This window comes from Trachurus trachurus, assembly GCF_905171665.1.
Source record: "Trachurus trachurus genome assembly, chromosome: 14".
Lineage (NCBI taxonomy): Eukaryota > Metazoa > Chordata > Actinopteri > Carangiformes > Carangidae > Trachurus > Trachurus trachurus.
In genome coordinates, this window is record NC_139903.1 from 32,971,241 (window position 1) to 32,985,261 (window position 14,021).

Here is a 14,021-nt window from a genome sequence, read left to right on the forward strand (position 1 = left end):
TATGATAAAAAACTAAATTCTCAGTTTTATATGATTAATTTGTTAATTATTTTATCCAAATTTTATATACATAAGTCTAAATTTTCTGGTAAGAAGCCAAACTTCTTGGAACTGTCTGCATATGTTGGTCAATATATCTCCTCCCTCTGTGATTGTGAGAATAACTGGGCGTTCACACCAAAAGCGACTGGAGCGACCGCGGCGACCAGCTGCCATTCATTTTCAATGTACACTGGCGACGAGGAGCGATGAGGAGCGACCGGTGGCGGGAGCGACGCGAGCGACGCGATGGGAGCGACGCGACGCGAGCGATGAAAGTTGGGAGAGATTGAACTTTATGCAAATGAGCAGCGGCGCGACCGCGGCGACAGCCAATAGCGGACTGGGATTCCCACAGCCGGAGAAATTGGGAGAGCCTGAATGGACACATCTGCAGCACAGCTTGAAAGTCCCGCCCCTTTGGTCGCTTGGTGCAAGGGCCTGCTAGAGCTGGCAAGCGACGCGATAGGAGCGGCCAGGGCGACTACAGGCGATTTAATCGCTTTCGGTGTGAACGCACAGTAAAAAAGCTGTTAAAACGTATGATCTTTGTAAGCTTTACAAAATATTTAAGTTTATGTTTTTTCTGTCTTGCTGTCATCCCCTGGCGTATTTATGATTGTTTGGTTGTGTATTAATGTTATATACACTTATTTCATCTAACTGTATTCAGTCCTGTGTATACTCTTGTTGTCAATAAAGTTGTAAAAAAAAAAGAAAAAAAAGAGTTGAGGTGGAAGGAGGTGGGGATTTTCTACATAAGCCATGTTGTTTGTACATGATTTTGTCAAATAAAGTTGGAAAAAAAATGCCGTTTCCTCCGGACCAGCAGGGGGCAGCACCGCCGCGGTCATAAAGCCGAGGCGGAACCTTTTATACAGCCTATAGGCGGAACCTTGTGTCTGTCGCTGTTTCCTCCGGACCAGTTAGAGGCGGGAACCACCAGCAGGAAACGATCCGCGGCTCCGTTTGTGTTCATGTTTATATTTCTATTTATTATTATTTACCTGTTGACAGAGCGAGGAGCGCGAGGCGACATGCAGCGCAGCAGCAGCAGCAGCAGCAGCAGCTGGCCTCTGATTGGTCCGCTGCAGTGGAGCCGCTACGTCAACAAACAGGTGAAGGTGGTGGCGGGAAAAGATGAAGAGGAGTGGCGCGGCTGGCTGCTGACCGTGGATCCGGTGTCCGCGAGGTGACACACACACACACACACACACACACACACACACACACGTACGTACGTACGTACGTGACGGAGCAGGCGGTGATAACATGGTGACGTCACTCAAACTGATTGATAATCGATACACCACAGTTATACTGTTACACCCTGAGCTTTTATTTTGAAGGAGCAGATACTGTGTTACTTCCTGTGGAGTTTTATTTTCATGAGACCAGATTCAGACCAGCGGAGTGTTGCACAAAACCTAGATCAGGGATTAAGCCGGGATATGTTGGTTATCCTGGCTGAATTTAGCCTCAAGTCGGTTGTTCGAAAGCTGGATACCTTTATCCTGGTCAGGTTACTATGGTGATTTATTCTCTGCAGCTAGCCTGCTCCAGACCATAATAACAGTCAGCAGTCACTCTGATCAGAAATCAACGTGTTTCACTCAGTTATTCCATGTTCTTATGTAGGCTACTGTATTAAACATTTACAAATCTGTGTCCATCTATGATATTTTCTATGACCACTAGTAGCTATACATCACTGGCTTCTCATAAAAAGCAACGGAGCAGAAATAGCATATAGATGTATTTTTATTTTTATAAAATATGTTACAAAATATATTGGCCTAAATATTGGTTGAGGTAAGAAAATGAGAATAAATTGAGTGAGTGTGAGCAGACACCTTCCAAATAATTTATACACCTCATGTGAACATTGTTATCAGCAGTTTATTGAAGCACCAGACTGCATAATGTTCTTATATTTCATTTGTTTTAACCTGTTGCACTTTGGCCACTTTTGCTGTATGAACTTGTATTACTTGTTATGTACTTCAAGCAATTTGTGCAAATGAATCATCTTCCACTGCTCATCATTAACTCTTTCGCGACCACACTAATTTCTCATCACATCCGCTCAGGACCACATGTTTTTGGCTATTTGTTTACCTTTTATCTCACGTCGAACCGAACTCTGTACATCACCTAGAAACAAACGGTTTTCACGTGGTTGAAGAGTGACTTTACAACGTGCTCCACGAAAAAACGGCGAGTTTTTCCGCCGTTTCGTTCGTGAGTACGAAGTAGAAGCAGAGAGCTGGGTTTCTCCAAAAACGGAGCTCCCGCTCTAGTTTCAGAGAAAAATGCACTTTTGTGTCAAGTGGCAATCTGCTCATTTTACCGGTACTCTGCAGTGTGGCGTCTCCCAAATCATTTCCACGGCTAAATAAATATATTTGTAGGCAAATCTGGGGGGTGTGGCAGCCTGGAGAGCAGCGGTGCAGCGGTGTGGGTCTCTGGCCGCAGCGGAGCAGCTCCGTGACACTGCTGTGTGACTGGCCGCCGGTGAGTGCTCTGTGGCGGGGGCGGCCGGTCACAGCCCCCGCTGCTCAGCGCCCGCTCTGCTGCACAGCGCCGTGAAAACAGCCGTGATAACGGGCTTTCAGATCCGAGTCTCCAAACCATAAACGTTTGTAACAGCACCGGAAAAACTCGCCACATTTGTCGTCGGTCGCTTTTGTCAAAAGAGGGTTTGGAAAGTCGCCAGATTCAGCGAGAAAGTGGCAACACTGTAGCCGACAGCCGCACAGCGCTGCACGCTGTCCCCAGAGCAGCATTCAAGGAGAACGATTACTCAAACAAAACCAAGATCACACAGTTTATAAAAAATATTATGTTTTGATTTTAGTTTAAAACAGTTTTACATATCAGAGGACTACCATATTCACACACAGGGTACCTCAGAGTGTCTATTATCGTAATCTGTAAAAAAAAAAAAACGGTTTAGACGAGTTTACTCGTCGATGGTCGCGAAAGAGTTAAGGCAAAGTGCACAACTGTTGATTTGTGAAAGGAACTTGAGTTGTGATTTTAGTTTTCAGTCTGCAGTCTGCTGTCTGAGCTTTACCACAGCGACGGTGCTTTTTTTTCAAGAGGTGAGTCACCTGACGTCAGCATTAAGATCTGCTGTTGATTGGAGGAAAGTAGCCACACCTGTCCTCTCATCGGTGAATCTGTGATCAGTCTCTGTCTGTTTTCTAAACTGCATACTACCGTACTGCCTACTACATACTGCGTTATATGTACTGTATACTGCATACTGAATGTGGGATTCAGTATACTGCTTGAGCAGACCGACGCCGTTATCATCGCAGTATGCAGTATACGAGTTTCCCAGAATGCATTTCACGGCAACCGGTAGCAGTAGCTGTAAAACAGGCTAAAAGCTGTTTTATTTCTCGCTCTAGTGCTGTAATTATGTAACTTTATTAAGTTTTAATATTTTTTCATGCGAGAAAGTAACTGTTAAGACTCCAAATATACGGCCAGTTTATCCAAATGACGGCTGTTTAAAAGTTTGCTCCGATGTTTTTCGGAGAAGTGAAGCTCCGCAGCGACCGGGACATCACAGAGACAGCAGCCCGGCTCCTGACGTGCTCGGCCGGCCACAACTACGACGTCATTCCGGAGGAGAAAACCATCGCTAATTAACTTACCCGCAGGTTTTTAGAGGTTTACCACCGGCTGGTTAAATTATTTTAAGGAGATAAATGTTGGTCTCATTGATGAAATCTCAATTGTGGCAGTAGCATTAGTTTGTTTGAATGTAAAGTGAAGCTTCTTGTGTGTAAGCAGCGCTGCCTCGGGGCTCTGGAGCCTAACGTTACGTACAGAAATCACCACATTTACAAAAAATAAATAAATATTTTACAATGAACCGATCAGTCTGCATTAAGTTTTATTTTATTAAACTATAGTTACGGTACACGGCTACACTACCGTCTTTGGTTACGCTCTGGTTACGGTTAGGACGTCAGGGGAGCATTGCATTGTGGGATACAGTAGGCGATGTAGACTGGTCAGATGCATACTGGAGATATTTTCCGAATCAGTACGACATCCGGGAACTTTTCGCATACTGCAGATTTTGCTTTTGTTCGCATACTGCATACTACATTTTGGCCAAATCAGTACGTACTAGCAGTATAGTATGCGGTTTCGAATACAGCCTCTGTCTCTACTGACAAGAGAATAAGTTCCACCTGGCTTGACCAAGCCGCTGCTCCTCAGCATGGCTCGCCGTTCGTGAAGCCAAGATGCGCCGATCAGACTCGGTCAAGCCGCGCTTACTCAGTTATCCTGGATTTCTTTATACTACTTTTGCGCAATAGCCCTCTGAAATACATAACAAGTACTAATACAAGTTCATACAGCAAAAGTGGCCAAAAGTGCGACAGGTTAAAATGAATGAAATATGTGACGCGTTCTATCAAAATGAGTCGGAAGTCGCGGCGGCGCATTAACGAAAAAACACGTTTTTTCATGAAAAATTTTATTTTTGGCTGTTTTGGGGTTTTGTGTATTTCTGAATAAATAAAGTCTCAGCTTTAATATGGTGTCAAAATTACTCTAATATTCAAACGATAAATGTAGTTTTGAAGCTCTTAAATGTAACGTGACGCTGCGGCGTACTGACCGTTGATAAAGTTTATTGATGGAGGAGAGGGATTGTGGGTGATGGAAGAAGAGCAGCAGAGCAAGCAGATGAATTCCCGGGGGGAACAAATAGCCCGGCTTTTAAATACAATTCCGGTCAGAGGTGCTACATCTGATGGCGACTGGTCCGAGCTCATCGCGGACTATTTCACAGAGCCTGAGCCAGCTGATCGCGGAGCAGAGTCCGACATCAGCTCGACGTCCGAGACCGAGTCCGAGTCGGACGACCCGGCGGCTAATGTTAGCTTTGATAATGACGATGCCGGAGATCAAAGTGAAATGGAGGAAGACCGTCCACTTATGGATGACCCTATGCTGGTGTGTGATGTCTCTAATGAATCTGATTTGAATGAGGACAGCGTTAAAGAGCTAAAAATGGCCAAAGAGTACAGGTGCACCTGCAAATTATACAGCAACGACGCTTGCTACCAGCGCTTCACGGCAGAGGAGATGGTGAGAAGACGGGACCAGATGCGAGACATGAGTAATGGTAAGTGCTTATACCTTTAGCTAACTGTGTTACTTGTTTGTAAAGGCTATTAAAATGACCACAGTAGGCTTAGAAAGCAGTCTGGCTTTGTGTCATTTAGCAGCCCGGTAATAGCATTTCCCTGCTGACATTAACAACATTCAACATTGAAATTAAATGGACGAGTTGATGAAAAAACGTTATTTCACCGTCAAAACAGCATTGAAACAATGTACTGTAGGCTATTGAACCTGTATTAGCCTATTAAATATCTGCATTATATCGAGTGCTCCAGTTGTTTCTTTGGGTTTAGTCCACTCAATGTATCATGTTTCCTTTAGAATTAGGCTATATTACTGATTGTGATGACTTAGCCTACTATTTCTCCCATCTTTAGCTATATGTTTTTCTTTCTCTCTCTTTTTCGCTTTAATTAGCCTAATTGTTTGTTTTGTTTATAGGTGTATATTGGTTGTGTAGCCTATTCTTGGTGGGTGGGCCTAAGTTGCCCTTTGATCAAGTATCGCCCATCTGGTGAGTGTAAGAACATCATTGGCTTACGGCATAAGCCAATGAAATGAATGAACTCCAGGTAGTGACTATAATAAGCAGCTGTGTCACCCTATGTTCGGCTTACCTCTGATGAAAACGCATTGCGTCGAAACGTTAGGTGTTGTGCACCTGTATTATTATATATCTGCATTATATCGAGTGCTCCAGTTGTTTCTTTGGGTTTAGTCCTACCTACTGGCCCTGTCTGAGAGCACCGATTTACCGGCTGAAGCGCAAGAGCACCCTTCCTTTTGAGCATTGAAACAATGTTTATCTTCCGTGACTATACAGTACGTCTAAATGTCAGCAGACTTCATTTACTAAAAAAAAAAAAAAAACTCCAAGTACCTTCAGCAATTAGCTACATTGTCATCACCACCACGTAATTATGAAAATAATTTTGTAATATCTACAAACGTAATTTCTAAGAGACAGGGTTGCTGTGAGTGAGGAACTCATTTCAAATAGAAAAACAAATAGCCTGACACATGGTTAGAGTAGGTTTTACAATCACATTTGATAACACATGGTGATATAAATTTTCTGAATATGGGGCTGCATTAATGTGAATATGGAAATGATCAGGCCTCATTCAACAATGATTCAACATGATTAAGACAGCTTAAAATCTCTGTGATGACTTGATTTTTTTTTTTTTAAATTTCACATTATGTCCTTTTATAGATGAAAAACATCTGGTTCTTCTTGGGAAGATCAGCTCCCACATGACTCTGTCCAAAGATACTGTGTCCTCCAAGAGAAGCAAGCAGAATGAACGTAAACACCAGAGGACCGCGTACTTTATCGACGGACAGCACATATGCAGGAAAACGTTCAAGTTTCTGCATGCGTGAGTGAACTTTAAAAATAAAATTCTACATTAAGCACTTTACTGTATATGGTATCAGATAAGATCAGATGAACTTTATTAAAGGGGAAATTTGGCTTGGGCTAAAAAGTGCCGGATGCAGCCACAGTCACAGTAACAAATTGCAATATGTACTTGCACACACATACATGCACAAACTTATGTTATATAAATTAAGACAAAACAGAGCATGGCCTAAAACAAACTCGATTTGAAGCTCACAGTTAAAAGTACTCAACAAGAATAAATAGATAAAAGTTAGTAATGAGTTAATTAAATAAATATGTAAAATGATGTACTGTATAGAATAAAACTATTTGAATGACATTATGATACCTACTTAATCTAATTGTCATAATTATTTTATTTTTTTCCAGAATATCTCAAAACAAGCTCACCAACCTTATTAAATTTTATAAAAAACATGGATTGGCACCGAGGATAAAAAGGTCTGGTGGGCGTCTTTTGAGCAGGAGGCTGCTGACCATAGAGGACATCCAGCGGGTCAAGCTATTCATCACCAACTTTGCCGATGTCCATGCGATGCCACTTCCTGGTCGGATTCCAGGTTTTCAGAGGTCTGACATCCAGGTGCTCCCCACTACAGAGACTATGACATCGGTGTGGCGGAAATACAAATGCCATATGCAGGACTATGGTATGTATTGTATTTTTTTCTCATGAGAATTTGCATTTTCATTTTAAGATGTGAAGTACTCAATTTAAGTTTTCCTTTCCCTATTAAGGTCACCGTGCTGCTGGCAACAGCTCCTTTCGGAAGCTGTGGAGGCAGTTGACCCCCCACATTGTCATTGGGAAACCAATGACAGACTTGTGCTGGGTCTGCCAAAAAAATAACAACGCCATCTACCGCAGCTCCAACCTACCAGACTGTGTGAAGTCTGCAAAGTTGAGGAAGCAGGAGCAACATCTCTGTATGGTCGGTGTTGAGCGTCAGGCATACCAAGACATGGTTGCAAGCTGCAAGGCAGCAGTTGGTGTGCTGGGTGTCAAGCTTGGGCCAAATCCACCCTGCAGCCAAGACCTCACCATGCACTACAGCTTTGATTATGCCCAGCAGGTATGTTTTATTATAACTATGTTTCAATGAACATGTAGGGTGAATAGCTGTTAGTGTCACTTAGGCAGATTGTGAGGAGATATGACTCTAAATAAATAATACAAAAAAAAATAAAAAGTGTAAATCCTCATCAATGTGTGTGTGCATGTGACAAAAGGTGCTGACCAAGATAGATGCATAAATACACGTTTTTTTGTTTTTTTTTACGTAGGCTACTGTGTAATGAGTGAATCACTCTTCACTCTGTTTCTTGTCTTGTTCTTACAGGTTCATTACCCCAGTGACCCTCTCCAGCCTGGGCCAGTGTACTTTTTGGTTCCCCGTAAGTGTGGTGTGTTTGGAGTCTGCTGTGAGGGTGTGCCTCAGCAGGTCAACTACTTGATCGATGAGGCTCACTGCATCAGCAAGGGCTCCAATGCAGTCATCTCATACCTGCACCATTTCTTCTCCTATTATGGGCTTGGGGAGAAACATGTCCAGCTGAACTGTGACAACTGCTCTGGACAGAACAAGAACAAGTTCATGCTTTGGTACCTGGCTTGGCGATGCATGATGGGTCTTCATGACAGTGTGTCCCTCAATTTTTTGATTGCTGGCCACACCAAGTTTGCGCCAGACTGGTGTTTTGGGCTGTTTAAGAAGAGGTTCCGCCGAACACCAGTTTCCAGCCTCAAAAACATCTGCCAGGCTGTGAGCTCCAGCACATCAGAGAGCAATGTGAATATCCCCCAGCTGGTTGGTGATGAGACTGGACAAGTGTTTGTGGAAACATACAACTGGCATAGCTTCCTCACTCCCAGCTTCAAACCAATGCCAGGTTTGAAGAAATACCACCACTTCCGCTTCACCAGTACAGCCCCTGGAATGGTCTTCATCAAGGAACTTGACAACATGGTGGAGGAGCCTTTCTTGCTCCTTCGCAATGAAGGAAGCATTGACCTTGAAACCCTGCCCACTGCACAGAAACCACCAGGCCTTCAGGCAGTGCGTCAGTGGTATCTTTATGACAGCATCAGGGAGTTCTGTACCGAGGACACAAAAGACCTGGTTTGTCCAAAACCAGCTGTGGCTAAACCATGATTGGTAATGTGATGTTGGAATGTAGTAGGCCGGCGTGAGTGCATGTGATTGTGTTTAGGGTTAGGTGTTAGGTGTTAAGGTTAGCGTGTTCAAATTATTATATAGTTGTGTGTTCAATAAGATTGAAAAAATATATTCTATATTATTACATTAAATTACACAAACGTCTCTAAAATACTATATATTATATGAAATAATAATTATTAATTATATGTATTATGTGTACATAATCTTTGCTCATTTTTTTCATTGTTGGGATATAGTATTTTTTTCATTTACCTATGTGTTCAAGCTGTGTTTAATATTTAAAAAATTATATATTCTTTATACTGTATTTAAATATACTGTATGTAAACTGTATTTAACTGTATTTAAATATACTTTATTTAAACTGTATTTAACTGTATTTATTGTATTTAACTGTATTTACATATACTGTATTTAAACTGTATTTAACTTTATTTATATTATACTGTATTTAAACTGTATTTAACTGTATTTATATATACTGTATTTAACTGTATTTAAATACAATAATATTGTATATTATATATTAAATCATATTTACAGTATATTGTTAAATTTTTGTTGTTTAATTTTATCAATTGCGTTGCATACCTTTTAGATTATTGTCTACATGGGCTTCTAGGCCTATCTATTGTATTGTGCGTGTGCACGTGCGCGTGACGTGAACATGATCATGTGCACATGTATGTGTGATATGTGTAGGGTATCACTTTAGGCCAAAGTATTGGGTTCATTTTCACCTTGAGTCTTAATACATTTGTTTTAATTAGTGTGAAAAATGGCTGAATATGAATGATTATTTTTAATGCCCTTTTTCTCAAAAGTAACGTTTGATGACAGCCAAACTTTGGAAGAGCATATCTCGGAGAATATTTGGTGTAGAAAGATAATATTGGTATTGTTGTAAAGCTGAGACTTTACTCTTTTCAGACATACAAAAAACCCTGAATGTGTTTCTGGGTCAATGTGACTCAAAATGATGGAGCAGGTCACATATAAGAACATTATGCAGTCTGGTGCTTCAATAAACTGCTGATAACAATGTTCACATGAGGTGTATAAATTATTTGGAAAGTGTCTTCTCACACTCACTCAATTTTATTCTTATTCTCTTCCCTCAACCAATATTTAGGCCAATATATTTTGTAACATATTTTATAAAAATAAAAATAAATCTATATGCTATTTTCGCTCCATTGCATCCATTTGTAAATGCATTTAGTTTAATACAGTAGCCTGTGCAGTATAAGAACATGGAATAACTGAGTGGAACACGTTGATTTCTGATCAGAGTGACTGCTGACTGTTATTATGGTCTGGAGCAGGCTAGCTGCAGAGAATAAATCACCATGGTAACTTGACCAGGATAACCAACAAACCCGGTTTAACCCCTTATCAAGGTTTCTCTCACACCCTGAGCTTTTATTTTGAAGGAATCATTCGGTTCAGACGCTGTGTTACTTCCTGTGGTATTTTATTTTGATGGGACCAGATCCAGCTCAGACCAGAACCGGATCTGGTCAGAACCGGATCTGGTCTGAACTGGATCTGGATCTGGTCTGATCTGGATCTGGTCTGGATCTGGTCTGGATCTGGTCTGAACTGGATCTAGTCTGAACTGGATCTGGTCTGATCTGGATCTGGTCTGAACTGGATCTGGTCTGAACTGGATCTGGTCTGAACCGGATCTGGTCTGATCTGGATCTGGTCTGAACTGGATCTGGTCTGAGCTGGATCTAGTCTGATCTGGATCTGGTCTGAACTGGATCTGGTCTGAACTGGATCTGGTCTGAGCTGGATCTGGTCTGAACTGGATCTGGTCTGATCTGGATCTGGTCTGAGCCTTTCTCTGATCTGGATCTGTTTCTGTCTCTCTGTCTCTCTGGTCCTGGTCCCGGTCCAGTCTGGTCCTGGTGGACTTCGGTGCGGCCGGCGAGACCTCGGTCCAGGTGGTGATGGGCCATGCAGTGGAGGAGGTTCTGGTCCTGAAGGATCCGGACCAGGAGACTCTGGACCGGCTCTGGTCTTGCTTCCTGCCCCCGAGGACCCGGATCCTGGACCCGGAGCAGCTGAGGACCAGGAGGGACCAGGTCCGGGTCTGGCTGGACCAGAACCGCGTCCCGGTGGAGCAGCACGGCGAGGAGCTGCGCGTGGCGGCGGTTCTGACCGTCAGACCGCCGTACGGACCCGAGGACTGCTACAGCGCCAACCAGATCATCCTAGACCGGGTCCAGAAGCTGATCCGGTCCCAACCGGATCGCCCCGGACCGGATCCTGAGACGGAACCAGAACCAGAATCCGATCCGGCTCCGACCGGATGACGTGTTGATCCACATCCAGAGACGGAGACGGACAAAGACACTTCCTGTCTGTCCTCAGTGTTGAGACGCTTTTACTGTGAAATGACCTCATCTGACTTCCTGTTATGCATTTTCAAAATAAAAGTTACATTTGCTAAAAACCCTCAGCATGGCTCGGCGTCGTGAAGCCAAGATGCGCCGATCAGACTAGGTCAAGCCGCGCTTACTCAGTTATCCTGGATTTCTTTATACTACTTTTGTGCAATAGCCCTCTGAAGTACATAACAAGTAATACAAGTTCATACAGCAAAAGTGGCCAAAAGTGCGACAGGTTAAAATGAATGAAATATAAGAACATTATGCAGTCTGGTGCTTCAATAAACTGCTGATAACAATGTTCACATGAGGTGTATAAATTATTTGGAAAGTGTCTTCTCACACTCACTCAATTTTATTCTCATTTTCTTACCTCAACCAATATTTAGGCCAATATATTTTGTAACATATTTTATAAAAATAAAAATACATCTATATGCTATTTCTGCTCCGTTGCTTTTTATGAGAAGCCAGTGATGTATAGCTACTAGTGGTCATAGAAAATATCATAGATGGACACAGATTTGTAAATGTTTAATACAGTAGCCTACATAAGAACATGGAATAACTGAGTGAAACACGTTGATTTCTGATCAGAGTGACTGCTGACTGTTATTATGGTCTGGAGCAGGCTAGTTGCAGAGAATAAATCACCATAGTAACCTGACCAGGATAAAGGTATCCAGCTTTTGAACAACCGACTTGAGGCTAAATTCAGCCAGGATAACCAACATATCCCGGCTTAATCCCTGATCTAGGTTTTGTGCAACACCCCTCAGATTATAAGGAATTTGTGCAATGAATCATCTTCCACTGCTCATCATTAAGGCAAAGTGCACAACTGTTCATTTGTGAAAGGAACTTGAGTTGTGATTATAGTTTTGGATTATTCAATCAGTCTGTAGTTGTCCGCTGCGCCCTCTCTGAGCTTTACCACAGCGGTGCTTTTTTTTCTTCAAAGAGGTGAGTCACCTGACGTCAGCATTAAGATTAGTAGTTCAGTTACTTCTTGGGGAAAGTAACTAGTAACTATAACTAATTAACCTTTAAAGGAACATTGTGTAGGAATTCCTCCATCTCGCGTTGTGGTTGTATATCTCAAGCAACTCAATCGTATTTTTCATGCTGCATTCAGGTGAAATTGGGCAGATGGACGACAGCCGCTGCAGGTAACAGCATAAACAAGCCTCTATGTCAACAAGTGGTCCGTCAGCACCAGGCAAAACAATACACGTGACAATATGTTGTCATGGCGATGTGGTATTGTTTTACCGGCTTTCTCTGGACTTCTGTGACTAAAATGACATCTGGTTTGTTAGCGACGGCCGTCTGCCCGACTGCAGGTGAATGCAGCATCAGTGTAACGCTCCATTCCTCCTCACTGCGTTACCACGGTGACTTTTCACAGACGCCACCTCCACCTGAGCCGACAGCTCCGGTGTCTCCGCTGAGTTTCCGTGGTTTCCTACCGTCACGCTGCCACTGAACGTAAAAACATGGAGACACCACATGGCAGCAGCACCGAGCTTACCCGCTCCATGGAGATATGAATGATATGAACGGCTCATTCAGAGCTGAAAGGAACACTTCACTTTGTTGATGTTAATGAAAAACAGACTGAAGAACCAAATAATCGATTTTCATGAAGAGATAAACTGAAGCATCAACAAACTGAAGTGTTCCGGTAAGCTCCACACCTCGATTATTGTTGAGGTTTGGTCGTGCGCTGTTTTCATCACTTATAAAGAAACTGCAAATTGCTCAGAACAAGGCAGCACGATATTTATTGCGCTGTCCATACAGAACCAATGTTGATAAAATGCATAACTGTCTTGCCTGGTTGAACGGTAAGAACAGATTTACTGCCTCAGTAGCAGCTGTTATTAGAAGACCGTCTGTGAGGAAATTGCCGAGGGTTCTATACAAACGTTTGTCTTTCAGTTAGGATGAACACCGTTACAAAACAAGACATGCTACGGAGGGTAAATTCACCTTACCCAAAGTGAAAACAAACAAGATGAAGTGTACGGTAATTGTATAGGGCCATAGTGATATGGAACATATTATCCAAGAACATAACAAATACAGATTTAAAGATCTATTGAAAGAACATTTATTAGTCAAACAGCTCTCTATCTAGCTGAAGCTATTTGGTGCAATCAATTAGTGTTTGTCTGATTTACTTGAAATGTCTGCTTGTGTATTGGTACTGTTTCTGTAAGTTAATGTAATTATGAGGAACGTATGTTTTTGAACATCTGATTATCTCACTACTATGGTAATAGCTACACTGTGGAAATGAATAAGGTCCAGTAATTAGGGCCACGGGCCATCGCACCGGGCACTGATCCCAGATCAGGGACCAGTGCTTCGCCCGGGCACTACTGTTATTGTGTGGATTTTTTCAGCATTCACACTACTATTGTTCTTCTGTTCGGCCATTTTCTTCCGCCTTTTTACGGTCTTCTTCTAGTCCTTCATACTTTGTGCTATTTCAACAATTCATATATCAAAACGTGAAGCTTTTTCTGGACTTTATCGGATGTATTCAAATTTTTCATACTTTTTTTTACTTTTTCAAATATTTAACTTTTTCAGATTTTTTCCCCCCCCATAGAGAATGCATTGGAACAGCTTCAAACTCTTCAAATCTTCTTACTTCTTTCAGCCACTAAAGCTTCACCATACTTTCTGCTAGAGACTTCATTCAAATTCTAAGCTGTAGACAAACTTTTTAAGTGTTCCTCTATGACTCAGCTTATTGATATTGATATCTTCAAGTTTCTGATATTTGGTTTTAAAATCATTACGTTTTTTGACAAAATCCAGCTTTATAATGGGTGT

The 14,021-nt window shown here is 42.2% G+C and overlaps 1 protein-coding gene across 1 annotated transcript; it reads left to right on the forward strand.

The window, feature by feature from the left end:
* Positions 1-979: 979 nt before the first annotated feature.
* Positions 980-11,256, forward strand: LOC310997591 (gem-associated protein 6-like). The gene is made up of 2 exons (XM_083987343.1): positions 980-1,231; positions 10,685-11,256. The coding sequence occupies exons 1-2, from the start codon at positions 1,017-1,019 to the stop codon at positions 11,100-11,102; spliced, it is 633 nt and encodes a 210-aa protein (XP_083843469.1). The 5' UTR covers positions 980-1,016; the 3' UTR covers positions 11,103-11,256.
* The last annotated feature ends 2,765 nt before the right edge of the window (positions 11,257-14,021 follow it).